The sequence below is a fragment of the Dermacentor variabilis genome, chromosome 7, assembly GCF_050947875.1.
Source record: "Dermacentor variabilis isolate Ectoservices chromosome 7, ASM5094787v1, whole genome shotgun sequence".
Lineage (NCBI taxonomy): Eukaryota > Metazoa > Arthropoda > Arachnida > Ixodida > Ixodidae > Dermacentor > Dermacentor variabilis.
In genome coordinates this window covers 79,008,150-79,032,881 of record NC_134574.1, presented here as the reverse complement: position 1 = coordinate 79,032,881, position 24,732 = coordinate 79,008,150, and the positions used below count along the sequence as shown (strand labels likewise).

The 24,732-nt window shown below is 46.1% G+C and overlaps 1 protein-coding gene across 1 annotated transcript; it reads right to left on the bottom strand.

Moving 5' to 3' along the window:
* On the bottom strand, window positions 1–23,729 carry LOC142588715 (protein ABHD1-like). Its single transcript, XM_075700529.1, has 5 exons — window positions 23,487–23,729; window positions 12,537–12,815; window positions 9,524–9,790; window positions 3,486–3,608; window positions 1–358 (listed from the first exon to the last, which is right to left on the bottom strand). Exons 1-5 carry the CDS (start codon window positions 23,727–23,729, stop codon window positions 83–85), a joined length of 1,188 nt encoding a protein of 395 aa, XP_075556644.1. The 3' UTR covers window positions 1–82.
* Window positions 23,730–24,732: the final 1,003 nt, after the last annotated feature.

Genomic DNA, 24,732 nt, shown 5'->3' with positions numbered 1-24,732 from the left:
TTTTCTTTTTTAATTACTTCCGCGCTTAGCGTAGTCTAGCAGTCGGAAGCGACGCCAACGCGCTCTTTCAGCGGCGTCAGCGTCAGTCTCCCAGGCTTTGCAGCACCCGCACGCCCCGGGCCTTGCACACGCGTTGCACGCCTTTGACGAACGAGGTGACGAAGCGTTCCAGGTAGAAGGGCTGCTGCGGCCACAGCCAGCCGTCCACAAAACCCATGTGGCCGCCACGCGGCGTCACCACGGCAGCCACCCAGGGCGAGTTGAGGATCTCGTCTTCGAGGTAGGCGCGGCCGGGGTTCAGCGTGTCGTCCGCCGACACGAGGAACACCAGGGGACGCTGCACCGTGCACAGGCGTCCCTGCACGCACGGGCGAGGTCGCGCCCAGCTTGTGTCAGTTCGGCACGTGTCCAAGCATGGCAGCGCGCGACGACCTTCTACAAGTCGCGTTCCCGACCCATCAATTCCGGTTTTATGACCAATAACGCGAGGTTTGCCATCTACAGGAGTTATGTGTTCCGAAGGAAATTCGCGAGCAGGTATTGACTTTACAAGCCTTATCCCTGTAATGGCCGAACAGAGTTCGACATTGAGAAAAATAAATCAACTTCTTCACTTCTTGTCACGCTGAGCGCAATTCCCCAAACAAACAAAATATAGTGTTCTTGCGTTATGAACTAATTAGTATGCTAACTAATCAATCAGTGGTCCGTTTGCCTAACCATACAGTATTGAAGAGGCTTCCCAGCATATAGAGAAGGCTGTGCGTTCTCGTGCTTAAATCAGAATTTCAAAGCATGAAATAAGCGTAGCTTACGCATTCTGTTCCAGCTAAAGTGTGCCAAAGCTGAAAAAGCACACCTCGCGTTGCAACGAACTTCCTATATATCTCTGTCCTCTTTAGGAACTCAAATATTCTCTTTTTCTTTCAGCGTAGGTAATAAATAATTGTAGTATAATTGACTTTTAATGTATTGTTGTAATCGCAACGTTGTCAAAGGAGATGTTGCACAACCTATGGAAACATATCCAGATAATTTCCTTCCGTGAGGATATCTGCTGTGGTTTCAGCTCTTTGGGGGCTGCAAAGTGCAAGTGAAATTTGGAAAAAGTATCACATGACCTGTTGTTTCAGCTGAGCAACATCAGTGCCCTCATACGTGCTCCCATCGAGTGATCGACGCTACACGTATACGGGTCACTCGACGGCGTGTCGGAGGGCGGATTCGCGACCATCTCAGATATTGCTTTAAAGAATCATGTCTATTTACCACCCCTTTCTTAGAGCTATTGCTAAAAATCTTTCTGTGTTAAAAAATTACCGTGCCACGTAATGAGCTTTTAATGTTTTCTCGGGCACGCAAAACATGGCTCTGCAAGATAATTATTAGAAAAAATTATTTTAACACCTAACAAGGTCAGCACCCAGCCAAGTTAAAAACCTACACAGATTCATCTTCAGTATTTTACAGCTTTTTTGGCAACTTTGGTGAAAAAGTTCCCTTATGAGAGCCGAATTTTGAAAAAAAAGGAATTTTCTAGCAACAAGTTTTTCTTGTGTTAGAAGTATACATTTTTCTTGTATTTATTTTGCTGAATTTCCACGAAGATTTACTATATTGCACTGAAATAATTTGTGTAACCATACAGGGTAGGAATCTTCTTGAATAACAATTCAAGCAAACTTATTTATTATTCACATTTAACAAATATCGCTGTTGTCACACCCCTAGCGAATTTTTCCAGAACACAAATCTTCCTGCTTTAGTAGTTAAGACAGCAGTGGACAGATTAAAATTTCTCAGCATTCATAATAAACGTATAATTAACGGGTCCGACTTCTTCAAGTTATCGCCCAACGGACGCTTCCGACATATACATAGCATGTATATCGAGCCACAATTAACACGAAATGACACATTTAAATATAGCTATTTTCCTAGAGTAATCAAGGAATGGAACACGCTGCCCGATTCACTGGTCTCCTCTTCTTCTTTAAGTACATTTCTAGACGAGCTGCAGATTTTTGTTTGTTCCGGTGAAGAAGTGGCCTGATCTCCTAGATCAATGACCCCGCGCGGTGGTCACGACGAGTGAAAGTGTGCTCGAATTATTAATACTCTGAATATATGTGAAAAAGCAGTGCCTTTATTAGTATTATTATGATTATCTTCATTGTTGTGCGTCTGATTCATCATTGTATTGTAAATATTGGCTGTATCTCCATTCCTGTAATGACCCTTCGGCGGTTAACAGTATCAATAAACAAAGAAACAAAACAAACACAGATACTTCTTGCTTTTTGTTGAATTTTATTCAGATTTTTGTTGGATGTACTCCTCGTAAAGATATGAGAAAGAGCGCATTAGATGGGCATGATCATTAATATTCGATTTCCATTGTTATCTCATCTTTATTTTATTTTTATTTTTTGTTAGAGCCGAGGTATGGATTTCTGAATTCTACCCTTCAAATAGTTCCGTGTTATCACTTCACCGGAAAGCGCCGTGGCTGTCTTGCTTCAGACAATCGGTGCGCGCATTTTGTTTGGGTAACGCGGCCTTCCTCAGAAAGCGACAGCTCGACTGTGTTGCCCAGTCTAGTTAGCCCAGCGTTGACAGTAGAACTTTCTTTTCTAGCTGAGTTTCGCTAATGAGGTCAAAGTTTCTGCCTAAATGTTGTGGCCAACATTGAATAACAAGCAGCAATTATAATTTGTTGGTGTATATCAGCAAAAAGGTCAACGCCCTTCTGCCCATAACTCGCTCTTCTTTAAAACCGCGCTCAGATGAGACTGACCAAGATCAGCGGCTGCAGTCACGTCGCACACGTGACGTAAAGAAAATGTAACGTACACCTATGGTTCGCGTATGCTGTAAATGTATGCATATGTATATGTATGTAAAAATTCCAAAAACGCTAGGTGGCTTGCGGTTAAGCGCATTTCCAGTTTTTTTTTTTTTCCTGGGCTTTCCCATGTAGGGCTGCAAACGTTCCTGAAAAATATATTTGCTGTTCGTTGATTAAGCTTATTGTAAGCGCGTTTTGCATGTCTGAATAAAAAATAAACAATTTTTTCACGTATTTTTATGCGCCGTGAATAAATAGTGAACTTTGGTAAACTGTCTTTGTATTGTCTTTTTTCTTTCTTGCCTCTCGGAGCGCGAATGGAGCGAAGAGATCGGGAGAGAGCTCTCAATTCGGACTTTTTCACAATGTCTGGTCGATTTTTCAAAAAATTATGTCAATTCTAAGAAAGCAAAACAGTTTGTATAGTGCCCCGCCCAGTGCTATTCATGTTCTTTTTTTTTTCTAATCGAGAAACAAAACTAGAAGGAGATAATGCGGCTCCACATGGGAAATACACACGTGCCTGTGTAGAAAGGCTTTGAAGATGCCTGCGTATGTTGAACACAAGAAGAGCACTGCAACAATGCGAAATCTCTCACACACGACCCAAACATCAAGCGTGCTTGAGTGTTTTCACCTTGAGGCTGCAGCTGTCGTAGAAGTCCTCTAGAGATGCGAAGCCAAATACGGGAGCTACGTAGTGCTTGTTGAATGCGGCCAGAGTCCAGCAACTGAACACACTGTCGGCGTGGACTATATTCTGCGAAGAAATCCCATTGTGCAAATGATAAATCTTCAGGAAGGAGTTGTTGATTAAAAGGCAACAAAGAAAACCAAACCTGTGACCTGTTGACAATGTCTTGCACGTTTGAAGAGAGCCCATCAGTTCTGCTTCAGCTAACCTCTACGCTTTTTATAGCAGTAGCGACTGTAGAAATATTTGAGACGTGTTTTCGAGATGGCGGCTGGTGGACGGCGCCACCGACGGCGGTACCGTAAGTCTCATTGTAAAGTCGCATTGCGAGGAGAAGTAACGTCCTGCACGCCGTAACTCCGTGTGTTCATTGTCACGTCATCTGCGGCGGCTTAGGGTATGAGCATTCCAGAACGAGCCGAGCTATAGGGCACTGATGGGCGCCGTCAACCCGAGCGTCCAGTTTTGGATGTTCCGGGATGGAATAATAGCTGCACCTCGGCCGCGCTTGTGGAGGTGAGCGAGCGCCTCCTCCTCCAGCCCGACCCTGGCTGTGCGTGTAGGCGTGACGTGGCTTTTGCGCGGCCAAGCGCATGTGTGACATGCGTACCGTAATTTTGGAGGTCATATGCTGCGAATTTGAAGTTGTGTGGCAAGTATGGCGTTGCTTTTGGCGTGATTCGAGCTGACGAGACGCGGCACAGTTGAAATGGCGAAGCGATAGCGGCAGCACGAAACTTTTTGTTCTTGGAGGGGGGGGGGGGGGGGGGGGGGGACAAGCACGCGCGCTCCGCGCTGGCGGCTCTAATCACGCCAGCGTTGGGCCACCGAGTGCTCGCGGTCATCAACCGAAACCTATTAAGGTTTGTCTTCTTTTTTAGCGAATGTTTACCGCAATTTATACCGTCCACAAAACCACAAACCTTGCTAAGGGCATTGATTTCATACACGTAGCTGCTACCAATGGTCCCTCTTTCGGGTGAAACGGCGACAGTTTTTCTCACTCTCTTCTACTTATAGACTTGCTTTTACGCCGCAATTTGATCAAGTTCCTCCGAAGCCTTCTTTTTATAATCGAGAAATCTTCCTCGAAGGTTCTATTGTTGCTGTCGCGCTTTATTGCCACGTCGCGCAGTGATTCGCAAACACAGGCGGCTCCTTTGCAATCCTTCCGCATCATGTATCCTATTGAGGTGACAGCGGTATTTCTGATTCCAATGGCTTTTTGTAGAACCAGGTTCAGACATCTCATAATGGCTAAAATCAGCTGGGGTGAACACTGCTGCGGGACACTCAGTAGGCGAGCATAGTATCGCTATGATAGCCATCATTTGTGTACGCTTGACTTTTCTTGATTATGACTTATGTTACAGTTAAATGTACAAAGCTGGGTTAACATCACTCTCCATATGTATAACCTTGAAAAGGCTCTTCTGCTTTTCTTTAATAATAACAATAACACAAACAATAATAATGCTCAGCGGGTTGTTCACATTTGAAAAATGACAGCAATGATCAGAACTGAATTTATTCAGCTGTACCTGTTTTTAGGAATAGTAAGAACATTTTAAACAATTGCGCTAACGGTATGTTTACTCGATGTCACAGCATCAAACTCTTCGCAAGGGCTTTCAATGCAGGCAAAAACATTTTCAAAAATAAGTAGTCGAAGGCATTGTGCTGCCTCATGCCGCATGAGATTCAGGAATAAGGTATTCCGCCATAACAGGCGGTTGCATTGTCAGGAAGAAAAATTTTTACGCCAACAGCTCACTAATCATGAGCCTTACTAGTTCATATTGTAACAGTGCGTGTGTTGTTTAGCGGTTATCGCCGCAAATATTTGGTGGAATAAACTATCTGAGCAAAGAGGGCCCCGCAAAATCGGTGCATGATATACATAATTGCAGATCTCGTGCGCTGTATAGGAATCAGCGTAGGAGAAGCTTGGCGTTAATGACAAATGGCTGCTCGTGTTTAACCACCATTTGCAAACTGAAAGTAGCCGATCAAGTCTAACACATAGCTCAGTATAAAGTTGTGGCGCTCAAATATAGGGATCAAGCTAATGTACGGCGACAAATGAATGACAGCGATGCAACGATGACTAAGTAATGACAATGATAGTACGACGACGAATCATGATTGTGTGAAGACGACGTTGACGACAATGAGGTGACGACATTGGAATGACGACAATGGAACTACTGTGACCGCATGACAACAACATGGCAACACCATAATGTCTCGAAAACATATAATTTGGATGACTGAACGATCATTGCGGCATTCCGGTGACTGCACAACGATATGGAGTGGCGATAAAGAAAGGAGTATACGACTAAACGATAACGGCGGTATGACGCCGATGACATGACGATAATAGCATGGTGATACTGAAAAGATGACAAGAAAGGCGTAAAGACGACGGCATGAGGACAATGAGATGAAGGAGATGGTGTGACGACTACGACATTACGACCATCGGATGATGAAACTGGAATGACGATGAATAAATCCACTAAACAGCATCGCGACGAGGATATGACCACGAACGCATGATGATAACTGCATGGGAACGAAAAATAGAAAGCAATCACGACGACGACGGAATCGCGGTAATGCAATGGCTGCGTCCGAATGACGACAATATAACAAGGAAGGAGAAATAATGTAACGACAATGGCGTGCATGGCGAACGCGACCTATTGATTTCGAAATGATGGTGATATTTATGGCGACGACGACGCAGCGGCTAATGCATGACGACAATAGAATGACGAAACTATAATGGCGACGATGGAACCACCACGACCGTACGAGTATGCCGGTATGACCGCGACTGCGTGACGACTGTCGGATAACGGCCAATCGCGACAATAACATGAGAGCGATGAAATGATGATGGCATTATTACGGCGACAAGATCACGACAGTATGACGACGCTGAAATGATGGCGAGTGAATGACCTCAATGCAATGGTGACGGCGTGAAGGTGGAATGACGACGACGGAATGCTGGTGATGGGATAATGACAGCGCGACAATTGCGGTGTGATGACGAGGAAAGGACAGTGCAGTGATTACCACTGCAAGAACACGGTAGAACGAGGATGGTATAACCACGAATTCGTGACGACGACTCTATGACGACTATGGCACGATAACAATAAAATCATGACGGCATAATTACGCTGGTTTGATGACACTAGTATGATAATGATTGAATAAAGGTGATGGAGACAATAACGGCAATCAAGCGATGAAAGCGTGACGACGGCGGCGTGACGACGATAAAATGGCAACGCATTCATGACGACAGGATGAAGACTGGAACGATGACTCCTTCGTGACGATAAGGGAATGTTCAAAACGGAATGACGACGATCACATGACTACGACGGCATGTTTATGTTGGAGCTTGCGTCCGTGCTTATGTACATCGCTTGCCGAACCAGGCCACCTCGGTTAGCAGTTTATCCGGTGCCGGTTTGCACTGCGCCCGACAGCTGGCAATCGTGCAAGACCGCACGTTTGTATATATTTCTATAAATATATCGGCCAACATACGGACCTGCACAGCACCCAGCCGCCTCGTCGATCCTATGTGGCTATGAAAAGGAAGCGTTGATTTATTATCGTTCAGAATAAAATCTTGATGTGCGCAAAAGCAATTCATTTTAGTTATTATGGATAAAATTTACGGCACATTAAATTCTACAAAAGATTCAACAGCGTAAACGTCCAGCTTCCTGAAAGGTTTAGTCTAACCTCGCCGCATTTCAGGAGAAAGTGCGCTTTAAATTTAGTTCGTGGGGAATTCTCGGATTGCCTTGATAAAATTCATGCATGACATTGTTTCATGTCTGCTAAATGTGTACCGAATGTAAGACAGCGTGAATAGAAGCGCAACAAAATTTCTATAAGGATTTTTATCAGGGTATCATCGCCTCTCGTTTAACTTGAATTGTTCGTTATTATAGTGAGCTCTTTCGTTGATCCAATACCGCAAAACAAAACCTTATAATGCGAAACCAGGGCCTTGATACATCGTACCCGGAACCTAGATAAGTACTTCCGAGCACGCTAATTTGCTACCCCAGTTAAGTGTCCAGCTAAACGGGCGTCATCATTCAGCGTGATGTGCTATCGTCCACGCGAAAAATATTTTGCTTAAAAAGTACGTCCACACATGCACCATAAACGTGCGCGCAAAGCTGCTAACGGGAAAACGCGCCAGCACTGGCATGACCACACTTTCGGACGTCCTTGTCGCCGTGGCAATTAGATGACAGACGCGCACTCAGTAGCAATCAATGCAGCTGTGATCTGCGATGGTGAGATAGGGTGGTGGTTCTTCCTGGCGTTTGCCCGCGTGCATGTATCGGCAGTTTCTCATTGGTGCCGCCGATCGACGGCGGGCGGCATGCTGCAAGAATAACTCGAAGACCAATCTGCTCTGCGCATCGAAAAAGCAGCGGCTAGCCAGTTTTCGTGGCGCGCTTTCTCCCCCGCGCCTGCGGCACACGTTCTCACCACTAGTGAGGACGTACCATAAGCCATATTGATTTGCTATCACAGAATTTCACTGTTTCGCGAGGCGTAAAAAAATGATGACTGAGACTGGCTTTTAACACACCCTTCATTCGCAGTGATTTATTCGCTAAGTGATTGGTTTAGTTAGTGCGAGAGTGGGCAAATTGCTGCAATAATTAAACGAGCGTAGCCCACAAAGATCAGAGAGCTCTCTACGAAACTCCCTATTGTCTGCGCGAAGCTCGAGCCCTGGCCTTTGCTTCGGCCAACCTGGGTTGCACATGCTACCTGTGGCGATAGGCTCCCTAGTGTCTATTGGAGCTGCAAGCGCGGTGATTCGTACAGCACGCGAATGATGGTTGGCGCCGGCGCCTAACTTCGTCCATGTGCCTTCAAGTAGTCGCGTTACCTACAAAAACCTATGGTCTTTAACAAGATGTTGCGTTCTAAACTCGGCATTTGAGAATGTTTACGCATGTACGCAATCCTGTTACCTTCTGTATCTCGGAAAAAAATTATAATTGCTTCCAAATGTATGCCTAATAAATCCATATAAAGCGCAGTAAATCACGCTACAAGGACGTGTGAAGCCGCATACACGAAGATCACGTCAACCGACGCACTAGCCATTGTTCCGATGGAGACTGAGCGATCGCAGCGCCAGAGCTCCTTGCAGTATTTGCAGTAGAAAGCTCTACATACGGCTTCGAGGACGCGATAACAGCAGCGAGAGTGTGGCTGCATGAAACTTCCGCTCCCGTGCCATATGAGTTTACTTCGCCGGAACAAAGTGCGTGTTATTAAGTGCTTTCAATGGCACAGATAAAGGCGTTTGATGCCTCACGACAAACACATATGCCTTTTCCTATAACTAACGGCAAACGTGGCTAGTAAAATTGGGGTTAGGTGCGGCGAAAAAGCATTAAAATCTGTGGGATTCCAATTTTACGCATTCCTGCTGCCTTTCTTACTTGCCAGATTTAGTGGGCAACGTCAGTGCACAAAATCGCAGGCTGTCCCACGCCTATGTATGCAATTAGGGAAAGACTCTATCAGCTGGCGATTCAGTGCATCATTGAGAGTCAGCGTAATTTCGCAGCTCGAGCCATAGGAAAGCAGGTGATTTCTATCAATGAAATTTCGTTGCTGATTTACGTGTACTACAGACGGGCACCACTTTAGAAGGCAGTGGCATTTGCTCCAAAAGGCGGATGCACACGAGCCTCCACCAATGGGCTCGCACTCTATAGGCTGACATCATGAGCCGCACGATCGGTGACGCCGCCGACGGAGAACATGGCAGCCTGCAGTTGCAACTGGGCCAAGTAGCGCCTGCGGCACTGCACTTCTTTAGTCGCGGAGGCGATCGAGTGGCGCGCTTCGGTCATATGGGCGGCGCCTCTCCTTTATTCTAATGTTGTATGGGGCTATAGTTGTGTACTCACGGTCGAGCGCACCACCTCCTGGTTGTCGCGCAGGCAGCCCACGAAGCGCCGGGTGATCCAGATGTCGAGCAGCATGCTGGTCCCCCATTTAAGCAGATTGCGGCTCGCCAGGCCCATCTGGAAAGGTGGCGACACGGCCACCGCTGCGTCCAGCTGCGCGCGGGGACCCCACTGGCACAGGTACAGAGCGAGCTGCAGGCCTCCAAAGGACACGCCCACACCCAGCAAGCACTCCGCCGGGTAGCGCTTGCGCACCTCGGCCACCACCTGCACGTTGGTAGTGGAGTTTCAGTGAATGCCTTGGCGCTCTCCAACTCCCGTGGCGATCGGTGGACGGATGCTGGTTGTAAGAGGCCGTACTTTCCCCAGAGGTACGGTGGCGCTGATGATGAGGGTGCGTGTTGTCGCGCAAGCGAGTCTCAGCGCGCTTGTGCCGCCGAACGCCAACTGGTTTAGGGACGCACGTATACTATCGCGCGGAAGCGTAGGGGCGTCTGCAGGTTTAGAGGGGAGTACTGTTGTCTAGCTCGTCCGCCAGTTTGTTCGCTCTTGTTATTCGCTGTGATTGGTAATCATTATGGATGGTTGCGGCATAAAGCGCTTTCTTGCCAGTTGTCGGGGTCTGTCATTTTGTTCGTTTCGAAGTTGGTTTTTATTTGTTTTGGGTGTCTACAGTTTCTAGCTCAAGTGGTTTTGTGGCGTGCTGATCAAACCACAATAAAAGGGTACATGCGTCGCTTGTGATTAAATATTCATTTCGACGTATGAGAACGTACCTGTGCTCCGAGGGAACATTGAATAAATGTAGCTGTTGTCGGTTTGCGGAGCTATCGCACGGCTTTGCACTACTTTACGCACGGTATTTAATCTCCATGCGGCCACAAAGCCAATTGGCCTTCACTGGACAAGTTCTGGCAACGCTCCAGTCTGGAAACGTTCCTCAACATGAAATACATGCAAGAAAACGAATCGCCTGCGTCATCGCTCGCCGTGGAATGCTGTCGTCTGCTTTGCCACTTTTGATACCGAGCTCCAACCCTGAGACACCATGTCACTCTGTTGAAAGGCCGCTGTCACCGCTTTTCGCGACTCCAAAAGAAAGAGCACTTTAGGGTGCCGCTGGCACGGTGTATATATTTATAATGCACATGGCAATGCAAGACTCAAACAAGCAAGTGCTTAAATGTTGCGTACAAAAATACAGTATATCGGCTAAAGCTCGCCTCCGGATAAAGGCTTTGTCGTGGTTAGATTGCACAGCCTTCTGCTAAGCCCGCCTCTTCTGCACCGCTGTGGGCGTGAACGTTATACACGGCGCGTTCTCGGCTTTCGCCGCCGCGTTGTCGCTCTTTCTAACGATCGATTTCATTTTTCAAACCCGGCAGCAAGCCGTAAAATAGATAAGAACATTCTTATCAGTCGTGTCGAGTGACCCATCCAGGTGATAACAACAGCGCTGCCTGATCTGAACCAACGAGCCGCAAAATGGGTACTTAATGTAACCACCAGGTGCTGTGCTAAAAGAAGAAAGGCTTGAAAGGGTGCCGCTTCTCTGTCTGATTGGCAATTGCGCTCACTGACCAGTGCATGGCACGTCGGTAACACATGTACGGCTGCCGTTCGGGTATGCTAATGCATGCGCACGCCTTCGTTTAACACGCCATCCGAGCTCATTACAGGCACTATATAATGCGAGCACGGCAACGTTCGAAACTTTCAACAAAGATGCAACCTGCGCATTAAAGCCGCGCACTGTCTTGCTTGCCCCCATAGGGACAGCAAAATGCAGGTACCGGAGCTTCTGTAAATAAAAAGTTCACAGTCACTTTAGCACACGTGAAACTGGATCAAGGCGAAAGCCTGCATGCTCACGAAGCATTCATTAAAATAATTGATATTGTCATTCCAATGAGTTCTTACTTACTATAATTCGAGTGCCTTCATTGACTACCTTAATTAACTTATATTAACTAACTTCGTCTTAATTAACACGAAATGTCGAGGGTTCAACTCACACCAAAGCATCTTGAAAGTGTAAAAGCGCACAAAGGCGAGAACGAAGAGAAGGGACAGGATATGCATTCTAATTGACAAGCAAGCGCAGCCGTCCTACTCTTTTCTTATGTATGTATTTGTTTCCTTTCAATAAAATTTTTCAGTTCTTACTAAGAGCATCGTCCTGTCCGCTCTCTTCGTTCTCTTCTTTGTACGCTTTTAGTTTCAGGGTGCAAGTAAACCAACTAGCCCAGTTATCCATTCTGTCCCGCCAAAGGTCGTTGGTTCGAGTACATTAACTTACTCTATCTTAATTAACTGTGCCCTAATTATTACGAAAGGTGGCGGGTTCGGCAGCAACCATAGCTCGTGGGTTCGACTGCCTTAATTTCTCCTTACCATCAAACGTCGAGGTTTCGACTCCCATCAGAGGTCATGGGTCCGAGTGTCTTAAATATGTCTTAATCAACTACCCTGTAGTTAACTGAGCCTTCATTAACACGAAAGATGGCGGGCAAAAAAAGGTCGTGGGTTCGACCATCAATGTTGCCAACGTCAATTTTGCTACGCTTGAATTTTGGTCCCACCAAAGGTCGAGCACCTGACTCCCATCAAAGGTCGGATGTTCGAGTGCCTTAATTAAGTCTAGCTTAACTGTGCCTAAATTAACACCAAAAGTGGCGTGTCATGGGTTTGACCATCAATGGTGACAACGTCAATTTTGGCGTCATGAAATTTTTGTCCCCCCAAAGGTCCAGTGTTCTACTCCCACCAAAGTCGTGGGTTCGAATGTCTTAATAGTCTCTATCTAAATAAACTCTACCTTTATTAACTTCTCCTTAATTAACACCAAAGATCGTGGTTTCGACTCCAAGAAATGGTCGTGGGTTCGATCATCAATGAATAACCCATACATTTTGGTGCCATAACGCCGGACATCAGATTTTTCATCGTCCCATGAGCTGTCTAAGGCGAAACTACAGCCGTTCAAGCTTCCCAAGCATCGCGCCGTGCGTACCTCCGCAAAGTCGCTGACGCTGATCGCATAGGTGATGCGGTGCGTGGTGAGGGGGACGCCACCGCAGCCACGGCCGTTCACCACCACGCAGGGGAAGCCGAGCGCGGTGAGCGCGGGGATGAGCGCGCGCCAAGGCCGGCTCTGGCTGTCCGTGAAGCCTCCGCCTGCCAGGAGCACCACGGGACCCGGCTGGTCCTCGTTCACCCAGTCGAGCGCCACCAGGCCCCGGTCTGAGAGCACGAACAACTCACGCCGGTACGACAGCCGCGGGAGCCACCACTGCGCATTTTGGCTGCGTTATAGACTGTCTCAATTACGTTTGTCTGTGTCTCAATTAGTGTTTCGTAACAGGTGGCTCAAGCTGTGTTATGTACTTGTAGTGGACAGCGGTAAAAGAATTTACAGAAAAAAACACTCAGTGCCCATCCACTCTGTGAAAAATGATGGCCAACGAAGCTGTGTATGTGGGACCCTCAGCGGCAACCTGCACCTCCACCGCGGCTCGGTCATGCATTGCACTATCTTCGGGATCGGCGCACGCGTGGGGAGTTTTGTCTCTACACACGGACACGATCCTGGAGGAGCTACCCCTTAACAGCTTCGCTGTAAATAGTCCATCTCTTACGGTATAGTTTCGGTAGCGACAGTAGCATGCGGCTCCACCTAGCCCTAAATTTAAAGCTCGACATTAGTGTTGCTGCGGTCCCTTCAGAGATGATCGCCTGACATTGCGGCCACTCCTGGGAACAAATTTTCTGCGACTGTATATATGGCTTCTGTTCAACTAACCGTCTTTTTAGGGCGGACACTGCTGTCGTACAATCTCTTTCTGGTAGAGTCATTTCGAGCAACACTGGAGAATTGCTGCTCTGGCGCTGCTATCTTCACCACTGTTGGCCTTTGTAAATGTTGGACACGACATTGTAGTCTGTTATACGTCAGATCGAACGCGAGCACACGTTGATGACTGGGACGACGGTAGGTAACTGCTCAGTTTGACAGTAACACCAGGGGCCCAATTGGGTGGTCTAACTAGTGGATGCGGTTGGTTTATTTATGCTTCGCATTATACAAGTTGTTGCTACAATTTCTAGAATTATGTCAGTCTGGTCTGTAATGCGCTGTCGTTTTTCGAACAGCCATACGCGATGTCTTAGTGCTTACCCTGGTGTTATACGTCTTTTTTTTTAATCGTACATACATTTGTAAACATCGCCTGCGGAAGGTAGCGTAATTTCATTCCTTGAGCATAATTACTCGACGTGTTCGACGTTACCCGCCCGGCTAAGATAATTGCATATTCGACAAATTTGTGAAAATTCACTAATTATTTTTGATTAGCTACGTTACTCGGCATAGTGATGTTTAACAGTTGTATCAAGTGTGTTTGCGAGGCATATTCACTTGTAACGAAATAATATGATCGAATTGGTTTTACGATATGCGCCTGGGTACTAGTAGTGGAAATCTTCTACTGTTCCACTTACTTTTCTACCAAACCGCCATAGTACGTTTTGAAGCACAATAGTAACTACAACGCCCGTGTATTTATTTGCTTATTTTGTGAATGGGGGGGGGGATATCTTGAAACTAGTGTCATCCTGATAATTGATTCTATGTTGATGCGCCCTGCGAACTCGCCGGCTCCAACCTGTGAATTGCTATATCCACCTAATGTCATTAATGAACAAGTTAATATAGTGATTTCATTTTCATTAGTTAATTACGTATTTTCATTTATCCTGTAAGTATTGTACATCCCTCTGGTAAAAAATTATAAGCAGGGGTAAGGTGCCTCAGGAAGGCTGGTCAACGTTTCGATAGGAGGACCTAGCTTCGTCAAAGGTGGCCTGCCGCGAACGATGAGGCCGCCTTTGATGAAAATAGGTGCTCCTATCGAAACGTTGGGCAGCCTTTAAGAGGAAGCTGTTTATAACCTTTATAACGTGTGCTACTCTATCTGCCAACCCCCCTTTTTTATTTTGGATCCGCCTCTGAGTAATCCAGCTCACTGACTGGAATTGTGCTATCGGCGAGAAGGACTTGTCAAAAATTTTCATGGTGTAAAAAAAGAAACACGTGGTATATAGTGTGTTCCTATGGAAAGACTGCGCTACAGTGCGAAATGTTGAATTGCGGTTTTTACAGCTCTCCCAATTAGTTTAAATGTTCAGTGCTGCGTTCTAAGCAGGAGGTAGCGGAACATTCTGGTTGCCTCAAAGTTGTACTTAATGTCACCAGCGACACTCAACCAAGCAGTGCACTGCCGGCGATAAAGTGAAACAAGCGACTCATATTAGGCGCATCTTTTTCGCCGCGTGATGTAGTCGTCCAACATGGCCACCGCTATAGATGACATCAGTAAGATCATTCATTGTAAAAGCATTAGCTGACATATATGGCAAGCTGTATGTACTCACAACATCAATAAGGAGCATTCTTCGGCTTCAAAAATCCAACGAAGAAACTCGGCTGAGATCTGTGGCATGCGATGTTGACTGGCTACCAATAACGAGAATTCGAGGAGTTTATAAAACTAGACAAGTATTTTCGACATGAAATTGGCGAGGTCAAAGGGCATAGTTGTCATTCGAAGAAATAAAACCAAATTCGCAATGAATATAAACGGTGAGGCAAGGACTCATTATCCCTAGACAGCACAGTATTGACATCAACATAAAAAAAAACAGGGGGCGTGCTCGCTCTTGGGAACAAAGTTATCGAAGGAACCGTGAATAATCTAGCAGCCTGCCTTGGAGCCAATCGTGTTAACGGCGACATTAAACTTGTTCATCGCGTGCAGTGCAAATACAAGAATAATCATAGTATGGTGGTTGTCAAACTGAACCTCTTTTTTTGTACTCTACTGGGTTTGCTGCGTGATTTGCTGGCTCATCTCGATCACAACGCACGCAGTGCCCACAACAAATAGAAAAATAATTCAAGAAACTGCTCAGACATCAAAGCATCAATCTAGCAAGTCACGTGCTCACATGGAAATCTGCTGTCTATCAAACACAGCGCACGCAACACATATGTACATCGCGCAAAACGCTGTCACACACAATAGCCTCAATCATCCACGCATCAATCACGTCAAGCCACGCGCTCACAAAGGGGAATGTTGTGGTCTGTATCTGACTGGTGCCGACATGAGACAACCGGGGATGCCTATAGCCCGACCTCCGAAGAAGCTAAGAATTGGAAAGCCGAAAGAGGGCGTCAGCGCTATGCTGCAAACAAGGTTAGGCATCAGCGTTAGGCAACACCTTCAGCGCTAACATCTCGAAGGCTTCGAGTTCCTGTGGTTCCGATGCAGGCTCCAGACCTGCGCCATTTTTTTTTCTTTTTTTCTGGCAGATGACCTCGCCACAAAGCGTTATGTGCTGGTAGAAAGACGAACCTTAACACCAGTTGTTGATACATAGAGGAAATGACCTTACTTATCGTAAGCGAGTGAATAAGCCCTTACAAATGTCGAATGAATAAGACCTTACAAATGTATTTTACTAAAAAATGAACGGACATTTGTTATTCACGCCAGAAGTTGTAAGGCTTTGCGATTTTTCTCAGGTAGAAGAAGAAAAATAAGGTTCCCGCAGTATTTCATCGCAACAGTCTCAGCATCAACAAAACTTGGTTCTTTCACCTTCTGTAACACACACAAAAAAAATATGTGTTATTCTAATGCAGATGTCAACGATGGGAAACTTATCTCAAAAGCGGATAAAATTTTATATTCAGGCTTACAATATATAACCGCTACCATGTGACTCACGTTCGCCAGGTGGGAGTGTAGGCCTTTTTTGTGAAGGCTGAGATCATTGGATATTAGCAGCGATGTATTGAAAGCTCTCAACATAAAAGATTAGAGGCTATTGAGTATAAGGTTTTGTTTATCAGCCACCCAGCTCAACGCTAAAATAAAGTTCTTTTGCCGTTCCTGGAGTTGCCCTCAAAACTTTCTTCCATCGTCCTTGCGGCTGCACTGTAATTGTCCACGACCTTAATAATATTTTTCTGTGCGACAATAACACTAGGCACATTCTTGTTTGCAATCGTTTCACATTCAACATCTTGCAACAACGGCAATATGTGTTACAATCGCTTCTACTAAAACATTTATTTGGCGCTTCGTCCCAGCGAAAGTGATCTACAAGGCGGTGGTTATCCAACTCCCATATATTATCACTTGCCCAGCATTGCTGTTATCGTTACATGTTGATGTTTTAACTCGGACCTATTGCACTGTAGTACTTCTACAAAGAAAGATTGGACGTTTTCTTGCGGATATGGTTATAACTTTTGTTTGACATTTTTAAATATAAGAAAAGAATATGAAGAGCTTCTGTATGTTCTGACCACAGCTATATGAGAAAACGCCCTTAAGGGATTGTTTGATAAATGTGATGCTTTTTCTCCCCGTTGATGGCTTATAGGGCACTAAAGGTTTCAAAAGAAAAGTATATGGTGCAATAAACCAACGGAAACAAAAGCATGAGCAAACAAAAGCTATATTAAACGATGAGCAGAACGAGACCAAGATGAAAGTAGGAGTCAATGTTGCGGCAAGTGGATTTTGCAAGAATATGTCGCCTGTAAAAGACAAGTCCATTTGTCGGAACGTTCGCTCCTGCTTTCATCGTCTCGTTTTGCTCCTTGTCTTGAATTTCCATTTCCTGCATTCCCTGTGCTTCCGTGAAAGGCTGCTTCAGTCATATGAAAACCTGCGTACATGGATAAATATTCATAATAAAAGAAATATAATATATATATATATATATATATATATATATATATATATATATATATATATATGACAGCCATGTTTTGCAGAATCAAAACCTAATACCCGATTATGTTCCTTGCTTCCACATCTTCCCTCCCCCTTTGAGTACCATCAAAACATAATACCTGAATTGAAAAAATAATGCATACTGGAGATGTTTACGATCCTTTTACGGTTTCTCAGTTTCTAGCTGAATCTGCTGATATATATGAGCCTATCTGCACACCCGACTCTGTATGAAGCGAATCCTTGGTGATGAATAGATTTGTCTCACAATTTAGATGTGCTTAGATGTCTTCAAGCTAATAAACAACAGGATAGGAGGCATTTAGCTTAGTCTAGTTATGTATATTGCAGTTATTCTCAAAATACCTCCCCAGTACTTGTTTAACCACATTTATGATGGAGCGATGCAGCCAGATGTGCTTCAATTAATATGTGTTTATAGGCACGAAAATCATACACGCAATATAGGCTTGAACGAAATGCACATGCCAGGCACAAGTGACACAATGTTTTATGGGGCACTCTGTAAACATATAAAAAACTTTGTGAAGAAGCATTTTGTTATTACTAAGGACTAACAAGGACACGGACTTGACAGATAAACTTCAGCAGTGGTGGCCCTCACCTAGAAACTCAATACAGCTTTAAAAAATGTTCCTTGACATATAAAAAAATATTGGTAGAACCCGTACCCTGATGGCTGTCGACGTTAATATGACACGCGTTCAAACAATGCAGCTATGTAGTGTATTGGTGCCGCAGAGACGCGTCATGACTGAGCCGTGTGCAGTAGACGAACTCATCTATCACGCGTCCTTCTGGACACGCTACGCCATGTAGCTACGGGGGCGCGAAGTCTCCTCCTTTTGCCTGGCCTCGGGAAGTCACGATTGTCATGTTTGGCGACTTCTCACCAAATTGGCTACTTTTAGAGGCTCTTGGCTGCCCAAAATTGTGGTCAGTGAATGGGCTATTTTCTGGCGTCTCTTGGCGATGGTATTTGTTATAGGTAGTGTCAAAATCGCACTGCCTCCGACGGCGCCCTCGAAGCAACCGCCACGACACCAAATTTCCAAGGTCACGCTAGTTTGTCTTGCAAGCTCCGCTAGCAAATCCCGGAGCTGAAAACCTAGATCAGACATATGGCCAGTGGGCCTATTTGACTTGTCGTCCACGGCTGCTCAGGACTGCCTAAGACGATTCATGCGCAACGCTGATTGGCTGAAATCAATGACTCATGCACTCCGGGGCTGTCGGGGAATGATAATTCAAAACTTCCCTTGGTATTTATCTACAGATGGCGCACAGCAGTGCTCTGTGAGTAACACGAGTTAATCTTCAAGGCTATGTTTTTACGTCATTCCTTAGGCGGGAGCAATAGCTTCAGTCCTAATCCTACCACTAGCAAAGGTTACCACTATAGCGAATCTCGAAGCCCATGCTTCTTGGTGCTAGAAGCAACTGCAACAACCAAAAATGCGTCATGGCAGCGATGACGTTACATGTGTCAGTGTACGTACGTTATTAAAGGCGCTTGCCACTGCATACCAGGGAGAGTAGAATGTTTGTGACGTCATACAGTTCACATGGGAACGTTTGAAGAGAAGTCGTAGTGGTGCAAGGACGGTGTGCAGCTAGTTTATTGTGCTGAAATTGGCGGCACCACTTCGGCTATGAGAAAGCACGCAAATGTGCGGCGGAAATTTTCAAAGAACGTCTCAGCTGGTCAGTATGGTAAAATATGGTAAATATGGTAAAATGGTAAAAGACCACACGCAAAGCATGTTGGCTGGTTGTCAGGAGTGCGCCATTGTCCAGTGCTGTGTGGGTACCGCGGCTGAACGAAGGGAGGAGCTGGACGCAGTGGCACAACTGATGGGAATGGAGCAAAGGTCGGAGGTAGTGGCCGCGCGAGAGCCTCGGCATAGCTGAGAGGTGCAGTCACCTCGGGAAAAGCAGCAGAATTCGGCACCGGCGGAGTCTCGCTGGCAGAAGGTAGAGCTGCGCCAACTTGCTCGTGGATGACCTGACGAACGTTGGCCGGCAAAGCGAAAGTGGTGGCGTGGCTGAGGACAGAAGCGAAAGCTGACAAGCCACCTCACCACGGACAAGCTCTTTTATCTGGCAAAGCAGGGAGTCCATCTCAGGAGCCGCGGTCATGCTTGGGAGGGTTTCGTCGGACGCAGGGGCGCGCCACGTGAGAAGACGCTGTCTGTAGAGCTCGTCGAAACTCTGGCAAAGCTCAGTGACCTGAGAAACAAGTGCCTTGGTTTTTGGACAGCAGCGTATGAAAGGTATCGTCGGAAATACCCTTCATGATGTGGCGTACCTTGTGCGCCTCCGCCATCGTCGGGTTGACACGCCGGCAGAGGTCGACGATGTCCTCTATCTAGGTGGTGATCGTTTCACCAGTTGGCTGGGATCGGCTTCGTAGGCGTTGTTCAGCGCTACATTTGCGCACGCCAGGGCGACCGAAAACTTCTGTGATGGTGGTTTTGAAGCTACCCCACGTGCGGATATCGGCTTCGTGGTTTTTGAACCACAGCTTAGCGACGCCCGATAAATAGAAGATCGCGTTGCCGAGCTTGATGCGATCGTCCCATTTGTTGGTATTGCTGGCGTGTTCATACGATTCCAGCCAGTCCTCAACCTTTTTCTTGTCGGTGCCGCTGAAGATATCAGGATCCCGCTGACTAGCACATACAATGGATGGAGTAACCGGTGGGGATGTCGGGCTGGGGTCGTCAAGCATGACGGATGGCAGAGTTCGGGTGCGTAATTCCAGGTTGGGGGAAAACCGCAGCACCTCCACCAGATTATAATATTATTACAGTGCAAGAGAGCATCAGGCAGCGTCTCTCCAACCAGAGCAGCTCAGGCCAATCTCGAGCTCGCGCCTCCCTGACGACTGGCGATGTGGCTGCAGCGGCGGGCATTCCTCTTCACTACAGATCCAATAATACGTGATCACGTTTTTGTTCTGTTATTCTTGCTTGCCATCAGTGCAGCCGAACACTACAGGTCGGATGCAAGCTATTCCTCTTGAGCTTTCGCGTCATAAATTGACAGTTGTATGTTTGTCGCACCGTGGCAACTTTTTTTTGTCTACAAATTATTGCTTCTGCCGCAGTTGGCGACTTTTGCGGCTACGTTTCATAATTTTCCGGATATTTTTTTCTCCCGAAGACCTGACAACCCTGCTCGAGTTTCCACGAAACCGTCCGCCGGTGCGTGTGGGCTGTGCGCTCCAGACGCGCTCATCTCTCACGTTATTCCTAGGGACGAACTAGGAATAAAGAAAATTGCTCCCGGATAAATCAATGTAAACTACGTTCCGCGTCTAGCGCCATTCTCCCTGAATTCATCTACCACCATACCATCCTTGAACTCTGAAATCGTCCTCAAGAAGACAGTGCCTGTATTCGTAGCCTTAAAAAAAGTTGACATAGAAATGCCTGCTCTACATTCTTAGCTCTCTTTAATAATATCTCTCCTAAGAGTTCAGTGTGTGGAAATGAACTGCACCCTATTAGTCTGCATCACGATGTTCGCAAATAACCAAACGCTTTGCTTGCTTACTTTATACATTTTTTATTACGGTCATTTTCCCGCAATTCTGCCCCCCTTCAGTATTCTATCGTCTTGCATCCCACTAGACTCTCCCTTCTGAAATATAATACGATCCTGGTGCCTGTGATGCAAGTAAACAAATACATGTGAAATTGAATGGATATATCCTGGTGCTTCCTGGGGATCTTTCCTTCTTGTCTGGTGTCACCAGGCCTTATTTTGACCAAATTCGCTTGGCATATAGCAGCGGCGAGTACTGGTTACAGTGTGAACATTTAGGCAGCACATTATCCCTGTGCCGCCCGGTATAAGCGAAAAAAAAGGGAAGCAATACCTTACCGCAAAAATTGAGGTCTTCTCACCGTTGAGAAAAATATACTTAGCCGTACTCTGCAAAGAACACTAAATCAGTTTGAAGATATGAGATTGTGTTTCCAAACACTATTTTCACTGATCATTGCAATATAAATTAAATCTTGTATTTCAAGTTTCTCGCTCAAAAACCAGCGTTGATAAGTCTGTGTGACGTCGTCAATTTCATTATATCCTTCTCTATTGGTTCTGTTGTGGTGCTGTAACAATTTCAACTTTAGTCTTTGGCTGCTTTAGAATGCAGTGCATTCCATATTTACCAATAAATTACATCAGCCTTAGCAGAGGCACTCAAATTTTATTGCTCCAGGGCGAGTTGGTAACATACTTCAAGGTGGTCTCGCCAGCTGTCTTTCGTTTCCAAGTCATTTGTGACTGATAAAGCTAACTCTCATGATTGCGTTCTAGCACGAAATATTATTATATATGTCAAGCGAGATTTTGTAGCTCGTCGTTGTCGCGGGTCAACGATTAGACAATTACAGTCATCGGCCGTCATGGATGGGAAGTGTCTGACACTTCGGCTCGGCGTTCAGTAGGAAGACGACGGGTGAGAACCACCTAAGTGACATCCAAGCGGCCAAAATTCGTGAAATGATTCCACAGTTGTATTTTCCTACTATACTGAAAGGAGCGGAAGAAGATGACCACTTGATTTTGCACCGAACACCTCCCTGGGCTTTATGCCCCCCCATGCTAGGACATAATGTCACCGGAACTGCTCTTCTACTTTTGCCTATGCTGCCTGTTATATTACGAAGCATTGTTTGCCTCCGTATTCGCACTTTGCAGGTTCTTGCACGGCCTCTGCGTGGAGTACAGCAGCCCAGTGCTCTAAGCATTAAGCCACAATCGTACGCATGCATATCATGTTCCAAAGCGAGCAAGCTCTTTAAAACTGTCGGCGCATGCAGCCGATGCCAATTTGTCGTCTTTCTTCCTTGTGACAGTTCACGCTTTGAGGCGCCGTGTTAAGCTCCGCTATTTCCATTACAGACCCATTTTGCCTAGTATGCTTTCCTCTTAGCAACTTATGCTACGTAGAAACTGCGCGTCGTTGTACCGATTGCATGATGGCCGAAGTTAATCGCGTTTTAACCTTTCTTCGCCGAAGTATAAATGCCATTGTCGTTTTAACACACATGACAATAGCAGGTAGCCGCTCATGATGTAACAATCCGCGTTTCCCTCTAGTACGCTCGTTCACTACCTATGTAAAGCCCCACAATCACCTCGACGCAGGCTCACGTAGAAATAATAAAATTGCGGTCATGCGATCGTCTACAACGTCGCTGTCGTCGCGCCGCTGTCGCCACACAACACAGGCTCGTGATCCTCACGCACACACACACACACACACGCACACGCGCGCACACACACACACACAAACACACACACACACACACACACACACACACACACACACACACACACACACACACACATACATAACTACATAGTTTACAGGACCCCGTTGGTTCACCTGGTATCGTTGGTTGGTTCACCTGGCTCACCAAACAATGCTGCATAGTATACCTGCAGTATGGAGTTTCGTATAGCGCACACTTCCATAGCGCGTGGATTTAGGACACTTTTTTTTCCTCAGCTTGTACGCTTTGTGCGGAGTTGTGTTGCAACTAATTATTTCATTCTACCCAACTGCCTCCATTCTTGTTTTCTTCGTTGTCTTTCTTCGGGCTCCGCCATAGAATGGTGTGCAGAACACGTGTTCAAAGCGACGCGTGACTGCTTCACTCCTAAGCACTATTCGTTGTAATCTTTCTACAAGTGGACACCTTATCGTTTAACATGTGTCATAGGTGTACAATAAATACAAACGGACGTGCGTGTCAAAACCGTTGATGCGGGCCAAATTACGCGGCAGCTGCGAAAAGCTACGGCGCAACGTGTCCAAGAACAAACTTTATGAAAGAGGAGCGACGGCACGCTGCACACAAATACAGCAGTTTTCTACCGTGAGGGTTTCCGTCGTTTGTTTTACACCGTCACACCACGCTTATTTTTTTCTCACAGACGGGAACCGGTATTGGCGTTAGAATTTCCGTGTACCTACAGCTGACCCCAGTTATTCTAGCGGTCAAATCAGTGCTCTTATTTACTGGCAGTGATCACTCCAGTGCGCGTACTCATCCCCGTCTCTGCATTGCTCTGCATAAGGTGGCAAATATCTCCAGTCGGTGCGGTGCACTCACGTTGTAGAGGCAGCCGACGAGGCACTGCAGGTTGGCGCCGATGCACCAGATCGGGGCGCAGTAGTAGCGCCTGAAGAAGTCGCCCATGCTGGAGTGCATGAAGCGGCGCAGGCGGCCGGTTCGGCACACCAGCCGTGGCGTGCGCACCACCACCAGGATGTAGTAGACGACGTAGACGGCGCACGACACGCACACCAGGAGCTCGCCCTTGGTGGACGCTCTCATGAGCGGTATGATGGCCATTCTTCCCGGTCGCCTCTCTTCGTTCTCCTCAGTCGGTCATGATACCCGCACGAGTCCGTCAGCATCGAATGATGATGATGACGATGATCATGATGATAATTACAAGAGCGCCCAGTTTGAAATGGCCATTGCGAACCATGGCCAATGCCCCCCCCCCCCCCCTCGTGGTTATGCGCGTTAAGTACAAGGAGGAAAAAGAAGAAGAAGATGGAATGGGGTGGTGGCACCTGCGATCCATATGTGTGCGCCGAACCCATCAAGGTCATCATCATCTTCAAATAACTCCTCAGACTTTTCGGACGGACCGTATCTTTCTCCTAACGTAAGTAAATGGTCCTTTCTTGTCTCTCGACTCGCAAATCGCGTTTTTCTGTTTCTTCATTTTCGAAATGATCAGAACTGCGATATCTGTCTTTATTATAAAGTCCTCGTTCTCGTTCTTGATCCTTAGTGACGTGGTGGAACTCACTCTGTGGTATCGGCCATGAATTGGGCAGGGAAAAAAACTACTATCTTTTTTTGTAAGAAGATAAGGTGAAATAAAATAAATATCTTGTAAGTAGAAATCAAGGTGTCTACTATTGTAGATATCAATGATCAAATATTGAAGTGTTACATTGGGTGGATTATGGGGCTTTACGTTCCAAAAGCAAGATTTTATTATGAGACAAGCCGTAGTAGGGGTCTTCTTATCTATCTTGACCACCTGGGGTTCTTTGATGTGCACCTAAACCTAAGTAGACAGGTGTTTTTGCATTTCGCCCCCCCATACAAACGCGGCCGCCATGCTCGGCATTTGATCCAGCAACCTCGTGTTTAGCAGCGCAACAACAAAGCCACTAAGACTGGTCAATCATGGCGTGTTAAGTATTACAGTAAAGATTATGCGAGCATATTATATATATATAAATATATATAAATATATATATATATATATATATATATATATATATATATATATATAAAGAAGAATTGTAGCACGCAATTCTTCTCCTCTCCCGCA